The sequence below is a fragment of the Mesoplodon mirus genome (genome assembly GCF_964341445.2).
Source record: "Mesoplodon mirus genome assembly, chromosome: 4".
Taxonomy (NCBI): domain Eukaryota; kingdom Metazoa; phylum Chordata; class Mammalia; order Artiodactyla; family Ziphiidae; genus Mesoplodon; species Mesoplodon mirus.
The window spans coordinates 187,404,701-187,430,819 of NC_138979.1; the positions used below are offsets into that span (position 1 = coordinate 187,404,701).

At 47.7% G+C, this 26,119-nt stretch overlaps 1 protein-coding gene across 4 annotated transcripts in view; it reads right to left on the reverse strand.

Annotated features, from left to right (window-relative positions):
• Nucleotides 1-11,279, reverse strand: part of PPP1R13B (protein phosphatase 1 regulatory subunit 13B) — an 88,574-nt gene extending 77,295 nt beyond the window's left edge. For all 4 annotated transcript variants that reach the window (XM_082619774.1, XM_082619773.1, XM_082619772.1 and 1 more), the window contains exon 1: nt 11,018-11,279. In XM_082619774.1, the coding sequence (XP_082475900.1) occupies nt 11,018-11,026 (9 nt within the window). In that variant the 5' untranslated portion in view covers nt 11,027-11,279. The remainder of the gene's footprint in view (nt 1-11,017) is intronic.
• Nucleotides 11,280-26,119: the final 14,840 nt, after the last annotated feature.

Sequence of the window (26,119 nt, forward strand, 5' to 3'; positions counted from 1 at the left end):
AACTACTATAATAAAACACCAGGGACTTCCCTGATGGCACAGTGGTTAAGAATCTGCCTGCCAATGCAGGAGACACAGGTTTGAGCAGTGATCTGGGAAGATCCCACATGCCGTGGAGCGGCTGGGCCCATGCACCACAACTACTGAGCCTGCACTCTGGAGCCCGCGAGTCACAACTACTGAGCCCACATGCCACAACTACTGAAGCCCGCATGCCTAGAGCCCGTGTTCCACAAGAGAAGCCACCGCAACGAAGAGTAGCCCCCTGCTTGCTGCAACTAGAGAAAGCCCGCGCGCAGCAATGAAGACCCAACGCAGCCAAAAATAAATAATTAATTAAAAAAATAAAAATAAAACAAAACACCGGCCATGTACAATCCTTGAGGAATTAATTCTTATGAATGATAGCATTCTCTGACTAGCTGAGCATCTAACCCCTTTGTCTGAGCCAAAATCTGAAACTGTGCTGTCCATCTGATATGGCCACTAGGCACACATGGCTACTGAGAACTTGAAATGTGGCTAGTCCAAAATCAGGTGTGCTGTATGTATACAATGTGTCCTGGAATTTGAGAGGCTTAGTATGAAAAAAAATGAATGTAAAACACCTCACCAACCATGTTTTAATATTAACTGCATGTTTAAATAATTTTTGGATATAGTGAGTTACATAAAATATATTATTAAAATTAATTTCACTTTTTTATGTGGCTACCGGAAAATTTAAAATTGCATTTGTGGCTCACATTATATCCCTACTGGACAGAGCTCATCTAACACGTGTCCAAGCTGCTGTCTACATCACTGACATTATTCAGTCTTTTCTTGACGGCTCAGTCATCATGAGGACCTGTAACCACCACCCTGTGTGCAGTCTGTCATCCGTCATTGTGCTATCTTTGGTGGTGACTGAGGTCAGGATGCCCACCCTCAGACCACAACCTCAGGTTTTCTTAAAGCTGTCTCTTTCTGTGGTTTCCAGCAGCATGTCTGCCCACAGCTACACCCCTCCAGCAACCTCAGATGCAGCTTCTAAAGAGTTAGAAGCCAGGTAAATTAGAACTAGCACCTATGAATCAATGATAAGTTGAGGGCTGAGGAGGATCACCTCCAAGTTAGCTTCGATGCATGATTCTTTGACAACTATTTTGACTGCTCGGAGACCCTTTTCTGCCTTGACTATCTTGATAGACTCTTCTCACTGATTCCAGACACTTAATGCCAACGTTAACATAAATTAGAGCATTTACAACTCTCCTTAAAATCCTGCAACGGTAGTTTCAGTTTGAGACGCAAAAGTTCTGAAGATGAATGGTGGCGATGGCTGCTGAACAATGCGAATGTGCTTAATTCTGCAGAACTGTACACTTAAAAATGGTTAAAATGGTAAATTTTGTTATGTATATTTTACCGCAATTAAAAAAAACAACAACCAACTTCAACAGTTTCATATCTTTCTCAGGATCAAGTTCAAACTTTCATGCAGGTCACACATGGCCCTCAGAATCTGACCTCTACCGACCTTTCTAGCCCCCTTGCTTCATCTGGCCTTAAGCTCCAAGAAACTTCCCTCAACATACCACACCAATTCAGATCTCAATGTCCTGCAAACATTAAGGCCTCTACCTAGAATCCCTTCTTCCTCATCCTTCTCAACTCCATTCAAATGTCACCTCCTCTGTGAAAATTCCCCCGACATCCCAAGGTTGAGAAGACTCCTCTCACCACTGTGCCCTGCCGTACGTAGCTTGTACTCTGTCAGGCGTACAGTCCTTATCTTTCAGAATGGCACTTTTTATTTATATGATTGTTCCCCACCATGAGCTCACTGAGGGCAGGGACTGGGCCAGCCCTGGCACAGACCCAGCATATAAGGGATGTGCCCTAAATGCCTGCTGAGGCCATTCAGTAAACAAGTACTTACTGAAGGCCGACCAGAGGCAGGCAGTATCCTAAGCACTGGGGATCCTGCAGTGGGAAAAGAAAATGAAGCCCCACTTTCATGGAGCCTCCACAAATATCTGCTAGGTGGACATAAGTACTATAAAGAAAACTGAAGTACAATCAGGGAGGGACATTTCACACAGGGTGGCCTGGAACGAGCCGATTAGGTAGAGACCAGAGAGCAGGGGGTGAGCTTTTCTGCTGACAAAACACTGAGTGAAGTGAATCTGAGCTGGTTTTGAGCTGTGGTCTGGATAACAGAGGGTACTGGAAAGAGAAGGTAAACCTTCATTTCTAAGAAACACAAACCATCCCGCTCTGTCCTATCAACTTGATAGATTTTGCAATTACCACCTAGTTCTCCTGGCAGAAGGAACACAGGCATTCTACCTAGGTGGCGGAAGGTTCACTCACGGTCCTTTGCTGACTGAAGCCTCTCTGCCATGAGGCCTTATGGTTGCTAGAGAAAACTAAGAGGAGCCGATGTTATCAACAGAATGCACTAAGCACTTGACAATCCTCACCTTTTGAAATACACTGCTATTAAAACCTATTTTTAAAGAGGAAAATAAGACACAAAGAGGTTAAATAATTTGTCCAAGGTCACAGAGCTGGTAAGTGGCAAAGCTAGACTTTGAAACCAGACAGTCTTGGCTTCAGAGTTTGAGCTGATAATCACTATGCCCCCTGTTTTACATCTGTATTTCTATCATAAATACTCTATTCCTATTGTTGGGGTTTTTTTTCTGTTAATCCTAAAATTGTCACATTTTACTTCATCGTTCTTCACATTTTGACAAAATCTCACTTCTCATTTCTATTCTAACACAAAAATCTGTCTATATTTTGATCATTTGAGTTTAATTATTTACTGATATTATTTTCAAGACTGCCATGAGACAAAACTATAAACATGCAATAGAGCAAAAACCAAAATACAAACTATCAATACAGAGACACAGATTACACTGCTATAAAAAGTGTGCATATATACTCCACAAAGACGTAGGAAGGAGGCCCAGGCCAGCCACTGTCCCATGAAGCTGGGTCTAGTGGGGGCTCTGGGTGGGGCTGATCAGGCAAAATGACAAGTACAAGGGATGACACATGTGTGTGGCATGCCACAAATGCCCAGGCAATAATCTAGAACACCAAAAACACAACATTAAAAATCACTTACTATAGGGCAAATGATTTTTTTTTAACTCAATATATTTATTTTACCTTAAGATTTAAGAGTAACATCTTTCAGGCAGGATATAGCAGGCATCTCAAGCTCAACACACCCAAAATAAACCTCATTCATCCCCTTACAGCCCTCTAAACCTATTCCTTCTCACGTGTTCTCTATCTTGGTTACAGGAAAGACAAGCCTGGCTGCTGAAGCAATAAACCTGTTATCCTCAACTCCAGCCACTGTACTTCCTTCCTGTTAATCACACACACTCACACATCAGTACACACACTCACATGTACGCACACTCTCACACACCCTCTCACTCCATCAGATCTATTTTACCTCCTATTGACTGGCTCTTTCCCTTGACCTTCATGTCAAGTCTGACCTGCACCAGCTGGTCTCCTAACTGCTCTTCCTGTTTCTTTTTAATTTCCCTTCCTCCGCAGTCCATCCCCCGGCCTTGGCTCCAGAGTTCTCCCTCTACCATACAAATCTGACTGCATCATTCCACTTTTTAAAAACGTTTGGTGGGGGCTTCCCTGGTGGCGCAGTGGTTGAGGGTCCGCCTGCCGATGCAGGGGACACGGGTTCGTGCCCCGGTCCGGGAGGATCCCACATGCCGCGGAGCGGCTGGGCCCGTGAGCCATGGCCGCTGAGCCTGCGCGTCCGGAGCCTGTGCTCCGCAACGGGAGAGGCCGCAACAGTGAGAGGCCCGCGTACCGCAAAAAAACAAAAACAACAACGACAACAAAAACGTTTGGTTTCTGATCACCCACGGGATCCAGTCTGAACCCCATCGGAACACGCACACACCTCTTCACAATGGGGTCTGGCGCTACTTTCCACATCATACCTTCTGTCATTCAAAAGACCGTCACCGAACACCAACTACGCGGCCAGTCATTGGGACAGGCACTGGTGGTAAACAGCAAATAAAGAGAGACAGCTCCTGCTGCCCTGAAAATTACAGTTTAGGGCGAGACGGGCATTTACCAGTCACACAAACAGATGTTTCAGACTGCAGTACAAGGATTGCAAAGGTAGACCAGGCAAAGTGCTCTGAATCAAATAGTGGCAAAAGTTGTGCAATCTTGTAAACACACTGAAAACCACTAAATTGTACACCTTAAAAGGTAACTTTTGGGCCTCCCTGGTGGCGCAAGTGGTTGAGAGTCCGCCTGCCGATGCAGGGGATACGGGTTCGTGCCCCGGTCTGGGAGGATCCCATATGCCGCGGAGCGGCTGGGCCCGTGAGCCATGGCCGCTGGGCCTGCGTGTCCGGAGCCTGTGCTCCGCAACGGGGGAGGCCACAACAGTGAGAGGCCCGCATACCGCAAAAAAAAAAGAAAAAAAAAAAAAAAAAAAAAAGGTAACTTTTACGGTATGTGAATTATATCTTAAAAAAAAAAAGGCACACCAGGTTGAAGGCCTCTACCGTTATATTTGGCCAAGGCAAAGATGGGAAAGTTTTCCAGAGGAAATGAAACTTATTACATATAACCGACATTTGCTGAGCAGTTACTACGCAACAGGCACCTTTTGCTGTAATAATCCATCTAACCCTAAGGTGACTATTACTATTATCCTCAGTTTAAAGACAAACAACTGAGGGATCAGAGAGCCAATAAATGGTGATGCCAGAATCCACACTTAAGCCAGCTGCCACCAGGGCCCATACTCTGCTACAGTGAAGTCACCTGGGCAATGCCTGCTCTTAGAGCTACTCATGATACAATAAGTTAACCACTGCGTTTCATTCCTTCCAAGAGCAATTTCTCTCCACGTCCTCTATAAGGCCCTTCAAAGACCCTTTAAGATCCTAACTCATCCGCTCACCACCATCACCTTCCTGACTTCATCTCCTCCGCTCTCCCCGCCACGCCCCCCCCACATACTCTGCTCCAGGCGTCCTTTCGTGTCTCCAGAATGCTGGGCCGCTCTTACCACAGGGCCTTTGCACTTGCTTGACCTACAATGACTGCAAGCACAACATATGTTATAAATCATGATTCTGTCAGAACTTCAGTTCACGTTTTCTCTAGACACACTTACCAATACTGCTAGCAAGACCCTGTCCTGAATTAGACACTAACATTTCGAATGTCACTTATTAATTTTAGCCAAAACTACCTCATTTTCCAGTCTTTCATTGTTCTGTATGATGTCACCATGCAAAGATTTTTATTTTACAAAATCTAGTAACAGCAGCTTTTGCTTACCAATTAGTGTGAACAGCAGTCATACGGCTATCTTTGCAGTGAAATAAAACAAAGCAATCGAGCCAAGAAAGTGTCACAATAGAACCTGATTACCACCATTCCTCTGTTCAGCCCTAGAACCATAGTTTGTGAAATAACTATGGCAACAGCACTTCAAGGCATCAAAATCCCACCGAACTTTTGCTGGGAAGCTACTGCCCATCTGTGCAAACACACAAAAATGCATGTTGACAACCAGTTATATAACTTCAATACAGTAACCTGGTGATATTTTAAGTTTCTATCATGCTAAAAATTCTAAGTAACTCTTAGGCATATATGCTGGCATAAACTTTTCAAAGTAGGACGCTGAGAAAGAAAAGATACATTTAACACATTTACATTTAAAACAGACTTGTCCCCAAACTCAAGATGGCGAAAACTATCGCCTTTTATCAAAAAGATTCACCGTGAGAATCTTTTAAATATTAAGCTCCATTTGTGCTAAGCATCGGGGGAAAATATTTAGCCCAATTCAACTTACCAGCACCTCTAGCAAAATGCCTTGACTATAGCAAGTAAGTGACTGGTTCAACGGCTAGGAGCAAAGGCTTTTCAGTCAGACAGTTTGTTTTCAAACCTTGTTTTACCACTTACTATCTGGGGGACCTTAGTCAAGTTTTACTTCCTGAGCCTCAGTTCTCCATAAAAATAGAGACACCACCACAAAGCCTATAGGATGCAGTGCTTTAGCACATAATGACAAACACCATACACTGAGTGCTCACTGTAACTAAACTGAATTGTAGGAAGTTAAATAGCTGCAAAACTTTGTTGCTGTACTTAATACTGTAGCCTTCAGAAGAGTTATCCCTATAGACTAGTCTTTAGTTCAATAAAACTGTAATAATAAAATCTTTTATATACACATCTTTGTATGAGCGAAGCTCTGCTTTTCCTTTTGTGAATTTTTTGGGCACTCCAAAGGCTAGAAATAGTTTAATTATTTTAAATGGTAATATTATGTCTGTAATTTTGTCTTAAAGAAACCAGTTAAAAAAAAATCTTCTCCAGTCCTCAGTGTTTTGTTTACTGAGTTAGCCTGTAAATTCAAGCCTGTCAAATGACTTAATGATTAAGTGGGACTTCCCTGGTGGCACAGTGGTTAAGAATCTGCCTGCCAATGCAGGGTACACGGGTTCGAGCCCTGGTCCGGGAAGATCCCACATGCTGCGGAGCAACTAAGCCCGTGTGCCATAACTACTGAGCCTGTGCTCTAGAGCCCGTGAGCCACAACTACTGAGCCCACATGCCACAACTACTGAAGCCTGAGCGCCTAGAGCCCGTGCTCCGTAACATGAGAAGACACCGCAATGAGAGCCTGCACACCATAATGAAGAGTAGCTCCCGCTCGCCACAACTAGAGAAAACCCGCGTACAGCAATGAAGACCCAACGCAGCCAAAAATTAATTAATTAATTAATTTAAAAAAAAACAATAATAGTGAACATCCACTGAGCTCCTTCTATCAGCTCTATCATCAAAGATACTTGGGCAGTGAATGAGTTTACTAAAAGGCTGCCAAAACAAGTGTCAAGTTGTGTCAACCTTTGCTGCAGCCAATGCAAATATTATTGACCCCCCCATGAAAGTATCTGCTATATATCAACTACCGGACCAACCACAAATACTTGGAAACCACTAGGACCAACTCATTTTACAGGTGAAGAACTGAGACCCAAAGAGATTAAGTCCACAGGTCACACAGTGACTTACAAGTGGGGACTGGAACCTAAGCCTCTCTGCTTCCAGTACATTGTTTTGTCAATTACATGACGGCTGACGGTTTAAAAAGAGAAAGACCTATTCCAGAACCTCAAAATGTTTTCTACATCGTTGGGAAGAAAGTGAATACCTGAAATAAGTGAATGTTTGTTTAATGAGAGCTAAATATTAAGCACAAACTAATGTAACCCATAGCCCACAGTGAATATACTGAAGGGCTCCTAGGACAGAAATGAGTGGAATCAACTAGTCACACTGTGTGGTGTCTACTGGAGGTAAGGAGTCCCACTGCTAACATTACCAAAGGCACCGCCAGAGTGCCCTTCTTACAGGTAAAACACACTTCAGAGCTGCAAAACTTCCTTTACTCAAGTCAGCAGTCCTTTGGAAGAGAAAGAAGTCTCCTCAGTGCCACTCCCCAGATATATTTCACTGTGCACAAAGTTTTACAGCTGCAAAATGTTCATTCTCTGTTGAAAAGAATGATGCTAACAATCAAGGCAGTTTTTCAGCCTTTCCATGCTCTGAACCAGGCTAATTTTATTAAAATTCTTATTTTGGGACTTCCCTGGTGGCGCAGTCTTTAAGAATCCACCTGCCAATGCAGGGGACACAGGTTTGAACCCTGGTCCGGGAAGATCCCACACGTCGCGGAGCAACTAAGCCCGTATGCCACAACTACTGAAGCCGGCACGCCTAGAGCCCGTGCTCCGCAACAAGAGAAGCCACCGCAATGAGAAGCCTGCACACCGCAGTGAAGAGTAGCCCCTGCTCGCCGCAACTAGAGAAAGCCCGCGCGCGCGCGGCAACAAAGACCCAACGCAGCAAAAAATAAATAAATAAATAAATATATTATTTTTAAAAAATTCTTATTTATCAAATCTGTTTAGGTATGGCCTAAATGATTTCAGGTCTAGACCTTAGGGACCAGCCAACAAGTAATCTTTAAAGTATAGCCCTCTTTTTTGCCTGGGAAAACAGTTTTAAAATGTCACCCACTGAAAAAAGGTGAATGACCACAAATACTAGAATGCCATAATATTTTAATAAGGGAAAATTCTAAAATATAGCTTTGTTTAAAAGTAGACAATCATGAAACTCTGTGTAACAGGCAAATTGAACATTTCTACAAAGACATTATTGTGTCAGATGAGAACACGGCCAGATACTTATTTACAACGGCTGAGAGACTGGGTGCTGCAGTAAGCCATCTGATCAATTAAAAGTTATTACAGACTCTCAAATAAGTAGAATATACTCTAAACCTGTGTTGTTCAATAGAGTAGCCACTAGCTACATGTAGCTACTGAGCACTTGAAATGTCCTAGTCTGAAATGAGGTGTGCTATATATGTAAAACTTTACTGGATTCACACTGGCTTTCAATGACTTAGTACCAAAAAAAAGTAAAATATCACATTAGTAAATTTTTCATACTGATTACATGTTAAAATGATAATATTTTTGATACACTGAGTTAATAAAGATACTATTAAAAATAAAACCAATTACTAGAAAAATTTAAGTCTCATTTTGTTGCTCATTACATTCCTATTGGGTAGTGCTACTCTATACAAACTATGCAAAATGCAATCTAACCCTCTTTTGATGATTCATGACGATAATGATGAACACCAAATATATAATAAAGAAAAAATCTCATTTATATCTTGGATACATAGTTTAAGATAGTATCAAGTAAGAATGGCATGTTCTTAAAACTTCTATTAAATTTACAACCAACGCCAACTACATTTATAGAGGAAGGACTCAATCCTAAAAGTAGTACTTTTAGAGAACAAGAAGGAAATACAAAGTAAAGACCACAAAAGAGGGACTAAGAGAAATACCATCTGTTTCTAGAAGGCATTTAAAAATAAAAGCAGTGTGTTTTAAATAGTTAGTAGGCCTGTTTTTTAAAAACAACATTTGATTATTATGAGTATCATAAAGAAATTTCCCAATTGCCAGCTAAGCAAACGTCGTCAAAAGGAAAACCTGGTAAGGTTGAGACTAGAAATTCTAACTATGTGAGAAATAGAAGTAAAATGTCTGAATATACCATATGGAAAATGTAAGCCAAATTTCTTAACAGGGTATTTAAAATGAAACATCATACAATGATGAAACCAGTCAAAATTTTATAGATATCCTTCAATATTACTATGGTATCAACTGTTACAGGATTTAACTAAAAGCGGTTTCAAAATTCCAAAACACCATAGTGCCTTTTCCAAATCTAGCCAGTGAGAAATAGGGAGAGAACTGTTTCCAAATGCCTTATCTTGCAGAGGTTAAAATTAGAAATTGACAGTTCAGAGCCATATTAACCATAATAAATATCTGCAGGGCATTCTGTTTGACAAGCGCTATTGGACACATCATCCTGTTTGATCCTCAGGACAGCCCTCAGATATTGGTATGTTTTTATCCCTGCTTTAGAGGTAATTCCAGGCTTGGAGACCTTGACTTGTTCAAGGTCACATTGCTAAAAAGTAGCAGAACCAGTACTTGATTCTGGTTCTTCTGAGGCTCATCCAGTTCTCCTTCCATTACAAGACAATCACTCGTTTAAAACCAAACGTTTAGAAATACAACAAGCTCTGATGCCCAAGAAGGATCTAAGGATCAACTAGGTCAAACCTTAAGACTCTGCAAACACGATGTGCTGGAATCAGTTCAAAAAGGGGAGAAGAGATTATCAAGAGACAGGAAATGACTTGAAAGATCAGAGGGAAAAAAATCTAATCTAAATGTCCTTGGGTGCAGGCATAGCAGAATAATAGTATTCAAGCAGAAAAGGCAGAGAATCGGTACTCTCCTTCTGAAATGTGATTTTCAATGTAGAAATTGTAGGCTAAAAGAACGATTTTGTTGTTACTTTACTATAAATGTGTTTGAGAATTTTACTTAATATACAGGCACTCAGAAAACCAATACATCCACTGGGTACCACCAGCCCTTCATTTTTTTCACAAGTCATGACATTCGCTTCACAAAAAGCCACATGAGAAAAATTATAATTCAGCACCCACTGCTATTTAGATTAGAGTTAAAGGAAGAGGTCAGGTAGGAGAATGGCAAATTCAATGAGCACTGTCTTCTTCCTAGTACAACGCATCCTTGAGGGCAGGACAAAGGCGGCACCACCACAAACGAACCTAGTCCAGCCTTCACAACGCACTGACAACAGGCCAGTTAACGCAAAATGTACAAACCTCGAAGGCACCGTGGAAGGGAATTCCTAAAACGGCTCTCTAAATCCATTCCTAAGTAAGGAATGTAAAGTAAAGTCCTAAATATAATACAACAGGATTCCAGAATCAGGAAAGAGCTACGGAGAAAGGTGGGCTTCCAGCGTGGGAACACCACACGGGGGTGCCCACACTGCCGACACCAAATACGACACCGGCCCATTTCAGGCGGGGGACAGAGGCGCCTCGAGACCCCGAAACGGGGCGAGCGCCAAACGACACCCCTGCCTCCCCTTCCGACCCCCCGCCGGGACGCACGGGGAAAACCAACCGGCTCCAATTTCACCTCCGGCTTCCCCTCCCGGGCAGTGCGGCCGGGGAGGCTCGGCAGGAAGGGCCGCCCCGCGGCCGAGGGAGGGGGCGCCGGCCCGGGGACCCCCGCCCAGACCTACCACCGACCGCGTCGGCCCCCGCACCCGGACCCCGAAGCGAACCTCGGACCAAGGACCCCCGGACGCCGGCCCAGCCCTCGCTGACAGCCGGCGCCGCCCCACCTGCCCGCCCGGGGGGCGCCGGGGCCGGGCGCGCCTGCCAGGCCACTTCCTTCCCCGCCCGCCCGGCCCGCCGGGCTCGCGCGGGCCCCGAGGGCCGGGAGCCGCGGGAGGAAGGAGACTTGGCTAGCCGCCCGCGGAGGAAACTGCCGCCGCCCGCACCCACCGGCATCATCGCGGCGCGGGTCCGCGGCGCCCTCCGCCGCCTGACAGGACGCTCGGCGTCGCGCCGCGCCGCGCCCGCAGCTCCGGCCGCCTTCACAGGCCGCGCGCCCGCCGCCGCGCTCTCGGGCCCTCACGGCGAGGCGGCGGCTGCAGAGGGTTGCAGAGCCTGGTCGACCGTGTCGTGGCCGCCGGCGCGCTGCGTCGCTGTCTCCGGACCGGTCGCCGTCGCCACCACCTCCGCCCGACCGCCTGCCGCCGCCAGCCCGCGGACTCTCCTCAGCCCCCGCAGGCCCTGCCCCCAGCGCGTCGCCCCACACGGGGCCAGCCGCCCCCTCCGATTGGCCCGACTGTGCCGGGGGCGGGTCCGGGGGTGGGGCATCCCAGCCCCGCCCGCCCAACCTCGCTCCCGGCCGCGGCCAGGTACGAGCGCGTCCGCGCTCCCGCGGGCGGGCGGGGGAGGGGCGGGAGTGCTGCGGAAGCTGGATCGCTGCCCCGCCCGGCGTGAAGGCCTGTGGGCTCCAGGCCGTGCGGGGCCAAGATCCCGGACCCTCGGAGACGTCGGGCATGGGAAAACCGAGGTCCAAAGAAGGAAGGGTCCGGCCGGGGCACCGCAGCGGGTCACGGTAGGGCCGAGACTCGAACCCCAACTCAGGGAGGCCGGAGGGGGCGGGGCGCATCCCGCGGCGACGGCGCGCGCGCCCGCCTTTGACCGCGTCCTGACCCCCGGCTCCCGGCGCCCGGTGGGGCTGCAGGCCAGGGGCCGGATCGGAAGGGTGTGGGTGCGCCCCAAACCGTGCAAGTGACCCGGCTCCGCATTGCTTAAGATGAACCCACGAACCGGCGTGGCGCTCGGCGCCTGGGCACCTGTTCCCCGACACCACTACCTCCCCCGCGTGTTCTGCGACTCCCGCTGCCCTTTCCCTACGGCCAGCCGACCTTCCCGGGCACGTGACCGCTCTTCAGCCTTGGCCCTTCACACAGGCGATACCCCCGGCCTAGAATGCCTGTGCGCACCTGTACCAGCATCCTTCGATGCTCAGACGTCCCCGGGCAGCGCCCAGTCCTTCTCTCCAGGGTCCGGGTCTCTCTTTACAACCCTCTCTCCCGTGACGCCACCCACTCAGGTCTGAGCGCCTGAGTAACAGAGGCCAGGGCAGGGGCTGAGCAGACTCTCAGTGAAGGCCGGCCAATGGGCAGGCATCCTTTCTGTGCCCTCCACACTGTACCATTCACTGGAACCCTGACAGAGATGAGATGGTAACTGATGCACTCCACAGGCAGCTCTAAAACTTCCTTGAGCATCCGGAGCATAGGGGTCTGTTTATGGCCCCAAACCCACCTTGGGAAGGGCTCAGCTCCTTAGAGATGACAGCAGGTGGTGGTCAGAGTCCATCCCTAGCCTGTCTGCTCCTTTGAGGGGCCTGAGGCTGCTGGGTGGGGCTGAGGGACAAAGAGGGAGGAGGCCAGAGAGCAACACCATACTCCTCTTGGCCAAGGGGGTTAGTGGTTGAGAGAGTAGGACTTCCCAGTTAGACAGACACTGCCTTGGCCACACCCTCACAGTATGATCTTAGACAAGCTACATCTTCTCTCTGTATCTCAATTTGCCCACCTCTATAATGGGAAATGACAGGAATAATAACACCTGCTTCATATTTAGGGAGATTTAGCACAGTCTGTGGTCCATGGGAGCTGCTCCATAAATAGTAGTTTTCTGTAGTTATGCTATCATTAGCAAGCAGGCTTAGTATATACATCTATCCCAGGTAATCCCCTGAGAGAGGCATTATGCAGGGATTTTAAAATTTATACACACTGGGCATCAAGGGCTAATGACACATCTCTTCTGGGAGCAGGGTTTGGAGAGAAGAGGAAGCTCTAGGTAACGGGAGGTCCTAGGTTGAAAGTCAGAGACCTGGGTTCCAATTCCAGCTCTACTTCTGATTCCCTGTGTGGCCCTAAGCAACTTGCATCGCTTCTCTGGGTGTCAGTTTCCCCATCTCTAACCAGGAAGGGGTTAGATTCCATGATCTCTGAGGGTCTTTCAGCCCTGACACGCTATGGTCATGAGTCGTGAAGGAGTGGGTACCGGCCCACTAAGCCAGGCAAGGGACAGGCTTTGCCAGGGCACGGCAGAGAAGCGCCACCTGGGGATGAAGTGGTCAAAATGAGCTCACTCTCCTGAGAAGGGGAGGCTTGGCCGTTGGAGTCCCACTCTTGCCTGTAGGACCTGTGGGCACAGACAGTGGCAGCTCTCCTGCCCTCACACCAAGGTACTCTCTGTCCTCCAGGCAGGCATCCATCTGAAGCCAGGCTGGTCAACGGCCCGCCACAGAGGCTCTCCAGCTGCTACTCCTCCTCTCCATCCTGCTTCAAGCTCCAAGCATCAGGCCCCATCACCTGGTACCCAGACCAAGGTCATGCATAATTGGCCTCCCTTCTCTGACCTCCTCCACACCCAGACCATCCCACACATGGACATAACTAGGTCACACACAAACACCCCGACCCTGCAAAGCCCTCTGTGTCTCCACATCACCCAGATTAAAGTTCACAAGAGGCCCTTCAGGAGTCACTGTTGATGCTGGGATATGGTTTTTAGGGTGGTCTAAGAAGATGTCTGGATTGTTCAGAGAGGCATACTAGCAAAACAGTTCAGCAAAGGAGAGAGAGAGAGGCAGGTGGGATAGCTTATGCACACTCGGCCAGTTCTTGGTAATTGTTGAATCTGGGCAATGGGTACATGGGATACATTGTCCTTTTCTCTCTACTTGGTATGTTTGAACTATTTTATATTTTAAAAAATGATTACTCTTTAAAGCAAATAAAAAACCCATTTGGGGAGAAAATCAGTATAGACTCATATTTGCATAAAGGAATTCTTGAAGGGTCAAGAACACTAATAAAGTAATGATTGCAGATGGGAATGGGAACTGGGTGGATTAGGGACAGAAATCAGAGTAAGAATTTTCACTGTTACTTGTTTTTTTAATTTTTATTTATTTATTATTTATTTTATATTTACTTTGGCTGTGCCTGGTCTTAGTTGTGGCATGCGGGGTCTTTTATTTGAGGCATGCAGACTCCTTGGTTGCGGCTTGCATGTGGAATCTAGTTCCCCAACCAGGGATCGAACCCCGGGCCCCCTGTGCTGGGAACGTGGAGTCTTACCCACTGGATCACCAGGGAAGTCCCAAATTTTCACTATTCCTTTTTTTTTTTTTTTTTTTTTTTTTGCGGTATGTGGGCCTCGCGCTGTTGTGGCCTCTCCCGTTGCGGAGCACAGGCTCTGGACGCGCAGGCTCAACGGCCATGGCTCACGGGCCCAGCTGCTCCGCGGCACGTGGGATCTTCCCGGACCGGGGCACGAACCCGCGTCCCCTGCATCGGCAGGTGGGCTCTCAACCACTGCACCACCAGGGAAGCCCTATTCCTTTTTAAAAGTAAACTTTATAGCAATTTTAGATTTACAGAAGACTTACAAAGATAATACAGAGTTCCCATATTCCTTCCCCCAGCCTCCACCCTGTTTTCCCTACTATTAACATATTAGTGTGGTACATTCATTAAAACTAATGAACCAATATTGATACATTTTTATTAACTAAGTCCATACTTTATTCATTGGGTAAATTCCCTTAGTTTTACCCAATGTCCTTTGTCCTAGGATCCCATCCAGGACACCACATTACATTTAATCATGTCACCTTCGGCTCCTCTTGGCTGTGACACTTCCGCAGACCTTCCTTATTTTTTATGACCTTGACAATTAATGAGGAATACTGGTTAGGTATTTTGTAGAATATTTCTCACTTGAGATTTAGCTGATAATTTCCTCATGATTAGATTGAGTTTATGGGACTTTGTGGGGAATGTCACAGAGGTAGAATGCCATTTTCATCATATCATATCAAAGGCGCATACTATCAACCTGCCATTTCACTGTTGTTGTTGACCGATCACCTGGTCACTATTACTTTTCCTGTTTGATTTTTGAACCAGGTGAATAAAGTACTATTAAAATTTAAAAATTTCAGGGCTTCCCTGGTGGCGCAGTGGTTGAGAGTCCGCCTGCTGATGCAGGGGACGCGGGTTCGTGCCCCGATCCCGGAAGATCCCACGTGCCGCGGAGCGGCTGGGCCCGCGAGCCGTGGCCGCGGAGCCTGTGTGTCCGGAGCCTGTGCTCCGCAACGGGAGAGGCCACGGCAGTGAGAGGCCCGCGTACAGAAAAAAAAAAAAAAAAAAAAAAAAAAAAAATTTAAAAATTTCAATCTTAAGACCCGTATTAGTTTGCTAGGGCTGCCATAACAAAAGATCACAGATGAGCGGCTTAAACAACAGAAATTTATTTTCTCACAGTTCTGGAGGCTGGAAGTCATAGCTCAAGGTGGTGCAAGGTTGGGTTCTTCTGAGGCCTCTCTCCTTGGCTTGCAGATGGCTGCCCTCTCGCCAGCTCTTCACATGGTCTTTTCTCTTGTGCACGCATCCCTGGTGTCTCACCCTGTTTTTATAAGGATATCAGTCTACTGGATTAGGGCCTATCCGTATGGCCTCCATTGAATCTTTTTTTTTTTTTTTGGCTGCATTGGGTCTTCGTTGCTGTGCACAGGCTTCTCTAGTCGCAGCGAGCAGGGGTTACTCTTCGTTGTGATGTGCAGGCTTCTCATTGTGGTGGCTACTGTTGTTGCGGAGCACGGGCTCTAGGCACGCAGGCTTCAGTAGTTGTGGCTCGCGGACTTTAAAGCACAGGCTCAGTAGTTGTGGCACATGGGCTTAGTTGCTTTGCGGCATGTGGGATCTTCCGGACAAGGGATCGAACCCGTGTCCCCTGCATTGTTGGCAGGCGGATTCTTAACCACTGCGCCACCAGGGAAGTTCTTCATTGAATTTTGATTACCTCTTTAAAGACCCTATCTCCAAATACAGTCACATTCAGAGGTGTGTTAGGGGTTAGGACTTCAACATATGAATCTTGGGGGGACACAATTCAGTCCCTAACAAGACACTTCATAGCCTGGCCCAGTCTACCTTCTACCTTTTCAGGTTAATCTCCTATGCTCCCAGCACCCCACATCTGGAATTTTTTTTTTTTTTTTTTTTTGGCCACTCAGCTTGTGGGATCTTAGTTCCCCAACCAGGGATCGGACTTGGGCCCCGGCAGTGAAAGTGCCGAGTGCTAACCACTGGACTGCCGGGGAATTCCCTCACACCTGGATCTTATACCCCAGCCCTCCAGAGGCTGGGCCCTCCCCTCGTCCAGGACCCTATGCCTACAAAAATGCCTCTGCGATTTCCTCAAGAAGTGCTACCTGCTTCTGTCACAATTCAAATCCCTCCTCTTCTTCAAGGTGTTTCCAGATTCCCCCCAGGAGAACTCACCTCTACCACCTTCTCCCAGACTGCTTAGACCTGGCTCACTCGTCACATCCGGCTACTTTAGGTCTGGAGACATACCTGTCTCCCCCAGGGGCCAGTGGGCTCATTTAGGTAATAAGTGTTCACTGGCTTTCTCCAGTGTGCCCAGCACTGGTCCAGGCCCCGGCAACACAACCTTGAGTAAGACGAACATGGTCCCTGTTCTCACGGAGCTTATAGTCTGGTCAGAGAGAAGATGATAAACAAGAACGCAAGCAAAGAAAATAACTCTTCACATTCTGGTAAGCACATACAACAAATGCAGTAAACCAGATTAATGCGACAGAGATAACTGCTTTTGCCAGGAGAAGGTGACATTTGAGATGGGACTTGAATACTGAGGAGGCGCCTTCTGGGGCTCCCGAGGAGGGGTATGTGAAGGAGGAGGGAGAGCAGGTGAGAAGGAATGAGCTGAGGGCAGCCCTGGGGGCAGCCCTGGGGGCTCAGCAGGCACAGCAGGGGAGAATGGAGGGAGGTGAGGTCAGGTTTGGGTTTGCGGGCCAGGAGCCTGCATTTTATTCTGGGCGGGTAGAGAGACCAGATGTGTGTTTTCCAATGCCCAGTGGCCACCATGGGGAGGCTGGCTGGCGTGTGGCAAGAGTGGGGGAAGGAGGCCCCTTAGGGGGACTGAGGGGTAGGTGGTGGATGCAGGGATGGGGTCCCATTTGGAATGTGCTTTAAGGGGTGGGGCTTGAGAAGGAAGGACCTGGAATGGCCCCCAGGCTTCTGCCCAGTGCTGGGGGCTGGGGTTCAAGAGAGGCTGTCTGGTGCCCACAGAGCCCCCAGCATACTTAGCAAGCAGGAGCTAGTGGGTGCAGTGCTGACGTCCTGCTTGGCCATGTGGTCCCCGAAGGGCCACATTTCAGGGCTCCCCTTCCCCTGACCAGGCTGAGCCCGCCCCCCACCCAGCCTTTCATCCAGCACTCCAGGCAGGCCTCAGGCACGGCCCCGCCTCTCCCCTTCTCTGCCCAGCATCCCTGACTGCCGCCTGCCCCAACCCTTTTCTCCCCCTGCCCCACCGCAACAGGAACCACCCTCACCTCTCGTCTCCATTAAACTCTTTTCGGCCAAAGGGGTGTTTCTGCTGTGGAAATCATACCTGCCCACTGCCCCAGTGGGACCCCCTCAGTGGCTCCCTTCAGGGGGCAGGGGGTTGTTAAACCCCTGAGGGTTTGGGCCTTCTCTCCCTGAAACAGGAGGGAAGGGGGCAGGGCACAACCTTTGAAAGAAGGACACAGCCCGAGGACATGACATAAACTGGTTAGAATCAAATGGGTCCAAGATGGTGGACAAGTCGACTTTTTCTACTAGACCTTGAGCCTCAGTATATGCTCACATCAGCAAGCTAAATGACACGCCCACAGGGGCCAGGACGGTTCCAAGACTGAAATGACCAGAAGGATCAAAAAGTGGGCGGTGGTCCAATTCCTGGAAATCCCCGCCCCTTCCTAAAATAGCTGGAATACTCCTCCCACTCATTAGCCTATGAAATTACGCACCACTATAAAAACTGGCAACCCCGTACCCTGGTGCCTTCCTCACTTTCTGAGATGGCCCACACTCTGTGGAGTGTGTTTCTCTCTAAATAAATCCACTTCTTACCTATCACTTTGCCTCTCGCTGAATTGTTTCTGCGATGAGATGTCAAGAACCCGAGCTTGATTAAGTCCTGAAACCAGGTGTGTGATGTCAGTTGGAAGACAGCGGGTTTTGGCTGCATTGGAGTCCTGGGCGCGGGTGTTCGAGTCCCAACCTGAGGTGCATGGTTTCACCCCCAGGCTCATTTCCCACCTCCACCAGCCCCAGGTGAACTCCTACGCCTCCCACTCCGCCTGAAGGCAGCCCGCCACCCCACAACTCCTGTGTCCCCCTCGTGCGGGGGTGGGGACAGTTGGGACGGAGCCTCGTGTCCCGCCCCCACGGTTCTAAGGGAAGCCTGTTTCCACAAACCCTGGCTGCGAACCAATTGTGGTTCCGTTCGGCCCTCAGGGGCATTAAAATAGTAATATTTTTGATCAAGGTGAGAAGAGAACTTGACAGGAACACAGCGATCTGCTTTCCGTGTTTTACTCTGCTAGGCGGGCCCTGAGGGGGTGTGTACGCCGCGGGGTCCTCCGCGCCCAGCACCGAGGGGCGCCTAACGCGCACCCCACCGCCGCCTCCACCTCGGGAAACGCACCGCAGACCCCCAGACAGACGAACCTCAGGGCGGGGGCTCGGCAGCTGGGGAGCAGCGTTCACTCCCACACTGGTCCCCGCTGCTGCCACGGGTGCCGAGGTGCCGGGTCACCGCCCCGGGGTCTGAGGTTCAGCGCTGGGGGAGGGGTCCACATGCCCAGGACGCGGCCAGTGCTCGGTACACAGAAGCCTCTGCTCATCCCCGCGGGGACCTCGTGAGGCAGGTGTTCTCTGAAGCCCAGAGAGGTTTCGCCACTTGTGCAGGGCCACGGGGCGGGGACCTACGGTGGCTGGGGCTCGAACCTGACAGAGCCGGAGTCCGCCCCGCGGCCGCGGGTCCAGGCGCGCTCTTCCAATCGGACGCGGCCTCCGGGGCTCCCGGCGCCGCCGGCGCCGCCCAGGTGGGCGGAGCCTCCTCGCCCGGAGAGGGTCCACGGGGCGCCTGGGCTAAGCCAGACACACACACACACACACACACACACACACACACACACACACACACACACACACACACACACACACACACACACACACACACACACACCCCACTACACCACACACACATCACAGACACACAGACACACACACCCCACTACACCACACACCACACACACATCACAGACCCCTCGTCCTGGTCTGAGGCCTGAACCGCATTCTGCTCTCCTCCTGGGATCCGCCTAGGGCCCCTGTGGGAAGGAGAGAAGCCAGTGCTGGGCCCAGACAGTCATTCCTTCATTCATTTCTGACCTTGACTGGGTCCTCCGTGCTGGACTTGAGGCTACCAGGTTGCATCTCCCTGCCCACAGGCAGCTTGTTAGAGGTCATGACAGAATGCAATTTGGGCAATTTAGTCTCCAGTCTTTTGATCTTCCCCAGGCGTCCTACCCTCAGCATTCCCTTCCCCATTCCCGGAACATCATTTCCGCGGGATGCAGCCCCTCCCGCCCAGCCGCTGTGCAGGGTCCACTAATCAGCCCTCCCTCCTCCCCCCCCCACACACTTCAGGTGCTTCCAGTTTCCCCCATTATTCGTGATGCTCTCACATCAGTCAGGGGCCTGTGGGAAAACAGATGGCTTCCGTAAATTAGGGAAATTCCAGGAGGGTTACTTACAAAGGAGGACTGCTTACCGAAGGGGCGGGGACGCGGGGACGCGGGGACGCGGGGACGCGGGGGTAAGGGAACCAGAGGGAGAGTGTAAGCCTCCAGGACCAGCACAGGGGGGACAGTTACCACCCGTAGGGCTGGAGGGAAGCAGGAGGCGAGGTCACCAGCAAATGAAAAAAGAGTCACCAAGGGGATGCCTGACTTTAAGAGCAATGATGTTCGGTCAAGTGACAGCCTGTCCAGGGCCCCCTGACCTCCCACTAGGGCACTTCACTGGGCCAGCCCACTGGGTTCTGAGTACCAGGAACCTGTGGATGCAGTCCCTGGAGATGGACCTCCGCTGGAGAGTAGCAGAGATTCAAACATAGTTCTAATGCTAAATCCTGCACTCTATACACACTTTATGTTGTTTTATGAGCTTAGAATCCATTTCACAATAACTACTTTGTTATTTTGTAGCAAGAAGTTAACCAAATGAGCTTTCACATAGGAGCTATGCCTTTGGACTGTGGAGCTAGACCACCTGCTATTTAGGTCTGGCTGTGTAATTTGGGGTAAGTTATGCAAACTTTCTGTGCCTCAGTTTGCTCATCTGTAAAATGGGGATAATAGTAATAATAATAACCCTTCCTCAAGGGTTTTTGTCTGGATTACATAAAATGATAAGTGTGGCACACAGTGAATGCCAAACGGGCATTCGCTGTTACCCTGAACTGGGTGAGATGCTGCTGCCAGAGCAGGAGGGTCCCTCGTCTCAGAACAATTGTGCTCATCCACTGATCTGCAGCCTTGGGTGCCCGGTTATGCCAGCCTGACCTTAAAAAGCCCCCACCAGCTAAAGAGCAGTGTCTACTCCCCCCTCCCGCCCCCCTCGCAGTTTCCTCTGCACAGACACAACACAGCACAATCCAGAACAGGGTGGTCTGTCCTTTTTGCCAACCCCAAAGAAGGCATCTGGTAGCAGGGTTGGCCCTCTCGGTATGTGGAGAGAACGTGACTGACGGCTGCCATTTGTACCGGCATGCCTGAGACAACTCTGGACAAGTTCCGGAAACTCCTTCAAGTGAATGAGGAGGACACTGGACTTGCCTCCTAGGGAGCCAGAAGGGCAATTGCCAACCCCTTAGCCTGGCTGGCTGAGCACGGAGGGCGGTTCAGCTGAATGAGGTGTGAAGGGCACGTCAAGGCCACGTGGGAGCCTTGCTGGAGAGCATTGGTCTTGACAGATGGGTCCCGCTGGGCCAGAAGGGGGATTTACACAACACACACACACACACACACACACACACACACGTGCGTGCGCGCATGCAGAGGTACAGGTCACAGCTCACCGCTTGCTTGTCACCTCCCCAATCGGCTTCTAATGCTCTCTACTTGTAATATAGCGATTAGAGTCAGAAAGATCTGATTCAAATTCCAATTCAAAAACGCAAATGTGCAAAAATAGTTCTGTTTGGACAAAATACCTCACTTTATGTTTAAAATTAATTCATATTCTTATCAAAATAATCCACGGATTTGATTTTTTTTTAAGATTTAATTTTTAATTTATTTTTGGCAGCATTGGGCCTTCCTTCCTGCGCCCAGGCTTTCTCTAGTTGTGGCGAGCGGGGGCTACTCTTCGTTGCGGTGCTCAGCTTTCTCATTGCAGTGGCTTCTCTTGTTGCGGAGCACGGGCTCTAGGCGCGTGGGCTCAGTAGTTGTGGCTTGTGGGCTATAGAGCACAGGCTCAGTAGTTGCGGCACACGGGCTTAGTTGCTCCACGGCATGTGGGATCCTCCTGGACCAGGGATCTAACCGACTTCCCCTGCATTGTTTTTTTTGTTTGTTTGTTTTGTTTTTTAAAGAATCAATTTTATTTATTTTTGGTTGCATTGGGTCTTTGTTGTTGCGTGCAGACTTTCTCTAGTTGCTGTGAGTGGGGTCTACTCTTTGTTTTGGGGGGGTCTACTCTTCGTTGCAGTGTGCAGGCTTCTCATTGCGGTGGCTTCTCTTGTTGCAGAGCACGGGCTCTAGGCACTTGGGCTTCAGTAGTTGTGGCACGTGGGCTCAGTAGTTGTGGCTCGCAGGCTCTACAGCACAGGCTCAGTAGTTGTGGCGCATGGGCTTAGTTGCTCCGTGGCATTTGTGATCTTCCTGGACCAGGGCTCGAGCCTGTGTCCCCTGCATTGGCAGGCGGATTCTTAACCACTGCGCCACCAGGGAAGTCCCGCCCACTTGATTTTTAATGAGGCAAATAGTATGCAAATGCTTCTGATGAAAAACCCACAGGCCCATCTCTGACTCACAAGCTCCAGGGGCAGCCTCTTTCAATTCTTTTATGTGTGTGTGTGAGAAACCTTCATATTTATAAATATTATGCTTATACTGTTATTTCTTGAGTTTTCAATTCTAGATATTATCAACTGGCTCCCTATTATGGCAGATGAGAATTTAGCAGTCTTACTTGCCCTCTCCCAAAATGCCTTTTCCCTTTACACCACACACTTATATTTCTGGTTTAAACAATATTCAGGATTCCATTATTGTACCCTTGTAAATACTGTTCACTGCTGAGCCAAGCTGTGTACAGACTGTTTTCCTTCGACACGTGTTTTTTTTTTTTAATTAATTAATTTTATTTTTGGCTGCATTGGGTCTTCGTTGCTGCACGCAGCCTTTTTCTAGTTGCAGCGAGTGGGCTACTCTTCGTTGTGGTGTGCGGGTCTCTCACTGCGGTGGCTTCTCTTGCTGCGGAGCATGGGCTCTAGGCGCGCGGGCTTCAGTAGTTGTGGCATGCAGGCTCAGTATTTGTGGCTCACAGACTTAGTTGCTCCACAGAATGTGGGATCTTCCCAGACCAGGGATTGAACCCATGTCCCCTGCATTGGCAGGCAGATTCTTAACCCCCTGCGCCACCAGGGAAGTCCCTGACACGTGTTTTATTTATGCGTATTAGCTCACAGGTGATTGGTAGGCAGGGGCAAGGCATAAGTACAACCCGGAAGTTGGGTAGTTCTTATGCAGTTTTTCCCAGTGTATTAATGTTTTTGAAGTCAGCAAGGACAAGGATTACAACAATTAAAAGAGGGTCTTAGCAATATATGAAGGCCTTAAAAAATTAGGTAAGCTGAAAAATCCCACAGAAAAGTCTTCCTTTAGAGCAAGAATAATGTAGTGTAGGACCACTTCACTGCCCTTTGTGTTCAGTCTGTCTGTGGAAGCTGAGCGTGCATATGAAGAGGCTGCAAAGGTGTGCTCTCATATTAAAACATTTTGTCTTTGATGGATAAAGAAAGCTACCTCTAGATTGTATTTTTATTGTTGATGAAACTAGTCTCTTTTAGAGGTGAACATCTTCAAGGGTCAACGTCTCCAAGGAGGAAGCAGAAGCCTAAAGCCTAAGGCTGAAAAGGAGAGACTAGCTGTGATTTTAGGTGCTAATGCCAGTGGAGAAATGACTGTGTTAGTATCTTTATTAGTATCCTTGCTGGTTTTATTAGGGCTCTGGTTATAGAGCTATGCAAAAATATAAACTTAATAAAGGATGTGTATCCAGAATATATAAAGAATTCTTATGACTCAATAATAAGACAAACGACCCAATAAAAAAATGAGCAAAAGATTTTGAAGAGGGGCTTCCTTGATGGCACAGTGGTTAAGAATCCACCTGCCAATGCAGGGGACACGGGTTCGAGCCGTGGTCCAGGAAGATACCACATGCCGCGGAGCAACTAAGCCCATGAGCCACAACTTCTGAGCCTGCGCTCTAGAGACTGTGAGCCACAACAACTGAGCCTGTGTACCACAACTACTGAAGCCCGTGCACCTAGAGCCTGTGCTCCACACCAAAAGAAGCCACCCCAATGAGAGGCCCGCACACCACAATGAAGAGTAGCCCTGGCTCAACACAACTAGAAGAAGCCCCCATGCAGCAACAATGACCCAATGTAGCCAAAGAATAAATAAATAAATAATTTATTTATTTTAAGATAAAGGTTTTGAAGAGACACTTCAGCAGAAATATACATCACATATAAGCACATAAAAGATCATCATTGGTCGTCATCAATGAGATACCATCACACACCTGCTATAAAGGCTAAAATGAATAAGACTGACAAGACCTAGTGTTGACAAGGAGGTGGGGCACCTGGAACTCTCATACACGGCTGCTGGGAATGCAAAACGGTTCAGCCCCTTTGAAAACGTTTGATATTTTCTTTTATTTTTTGAAATTGAAGTATAGTTGATTTACAATATTGTGTGAGTTTTGGTTGTACAGCAAAGTGATTCAGTATAATGTATATATATTTCAGGTTATTTTCCAGTGTAGGTTATTATAATATATTGAATATAGTTCCCTGTGCTATACAGTGAATCCTTGTTGCTTATCTATTTTATATAGAGTAGTTTGTATCTGTTAATCCCATACTTCTAATTTATCCCTCCCCCTCTCCCTTTCCTTTTTGCTAACCATGAGTTTTTTCTTTCTATGTCTGTGAGTCTGTTTCTGTTTTGTATATAGATCCATTTGTATTATTTTTTAGATTCCACACGTAAGTGATATCATATGATATTTGTCTTTGTCTGACTTACTTCACTTAGTATGATAATCTCTAGGTCCATCTATGTTGCTGCAAATGGCATTATTTCATTTTCATGGCTAAGTAATATTCCAGTATATATATATATATATATGTATATACACACCACTTCTTTCTTTCTTTCTTTCTTTCTTTCTTTCTTTCTTTTTGACTGTGTTGGGTCTTTGTTTCTGTGCAAGGGACTTCTCTAGTTGCGGCGAGCGGGGGCCACTCTTCTTCGCAATGCGTGGGCCTTTCACTCTCGCGGCCTCTCTTGTTGTGGAGCACAGGCTCCAGACATGCAGGCTCAGTAGTTGTGGCTCACAGGCCCAGTTGCTCCGCAGTGTGTGGAATCTTCCCAGACCAGGGCTCGAACCCGTGTCTCCTGCATTGGCAGGCAGATTCTCAACCACTGCGCCACCAGGGAAGCCCCCACATCTTCTCTATCCACTCGTCTGTTGATGGGCACTCGGGCTGCTTCCATGTCTTGGCTATTGTAAATAGTGCTGCTGTGAACACTGGGGTGCGTGTATCTTTTTGAATTAGAGTTTTCATCTTTTCTGGGTATACGCCCAGGAGTGGGATTGCAGGATCATATGGTAACTCTATTTTTAGTTTTTTAAGGAACCTTCATACTATTCTCCATGGTGGCTGCACCAATTTACATTCCCACCAACAGTGTAGGAGAGTTTCCTTTTCCAGCATTTATTATTTGTAGACTTTTTGGTGATAGCCATTCTGACCAGCGTGAGGTGATACCTCATTGTGGTTTTGATTTGCATTTCTCTAATTATTAGTGATATTGAGCATCTTTTCATATGCCTGTTGGCCATCTCTATGTCTTCTTTGGAGAAACATTTATTTAGATCTTCTGCCCATTTTTTGATTGGGTTGTTTGTTTTCTTGGTATTGAGTTTTATGAGCTGTTTATGTACTTTGGATATTAATCCCTTGTCAGTCACATCATTTATAATATTTTCTCCTATTCCATAGGTTGTCTTGTTGTTTTGTTGATGGTGTCCTTTGTCATGCAAAAGATAATAAGTTTGATTAAGTCCCATTTGTTTATTTTTGCTTTTATTTCTTTTGCCTTGCGAAAATGATCTAACAAAATATTCCTACAACTTATATCCAAAAATGTTTTGCCTATGATCTGTTCTAGGAGTTTTGTGGTGTCAAGTCTTATATTTAGGTCTTTAAACGATTTGGAGTTTATTTTTGTGTGTGGTGTTAGGGAGTGTTCTAATTTCATTGATTTACATGTAGCTGTCCAGTTTCCCCAGCACCACTTGTTGAAGAGACTGTCTTTTCTCCATTGTATTTTCTTGCCTCCTTTGTCATAGATTAATTGACCGTAGGTGTGTGAGTTTATTTCTGGGCTCTCAGTTTGGTATTTTCCTGTGTGTGTGTATTTATAAAATGAGAAACAGTCCCACTTCTAGTCATTTACCCTTGAGAAATGAAAATATAAGTTCACACAAAGACCTGCGCACAAAGACCTGCATATAGGCAGCTTTAGTCATAATAACCCCAAACTGGAAATAACCCAACTTCTGTTCAAATGGTTAATGTGGTACCTCTATACAGTGGAATATGACTCCAGCAATAAAAAGGGACAAACTAAGTGATATACACAGTAAAATGGATGCATCTAAAATAACATTATGCTAAGTGAATGGATTCAGACACAAAAGATTACATACTGTATGATTCTATGACATTCTGGAAAGTCATAGGGACAGAAATATCATAAGGACAGTAATTAGATCAGTAGTTCCTGAAAGATTAAGGGGAAATGACTGCAGTAGGGTCTGAGGCAAGTTTTGGGGATGATGGAAA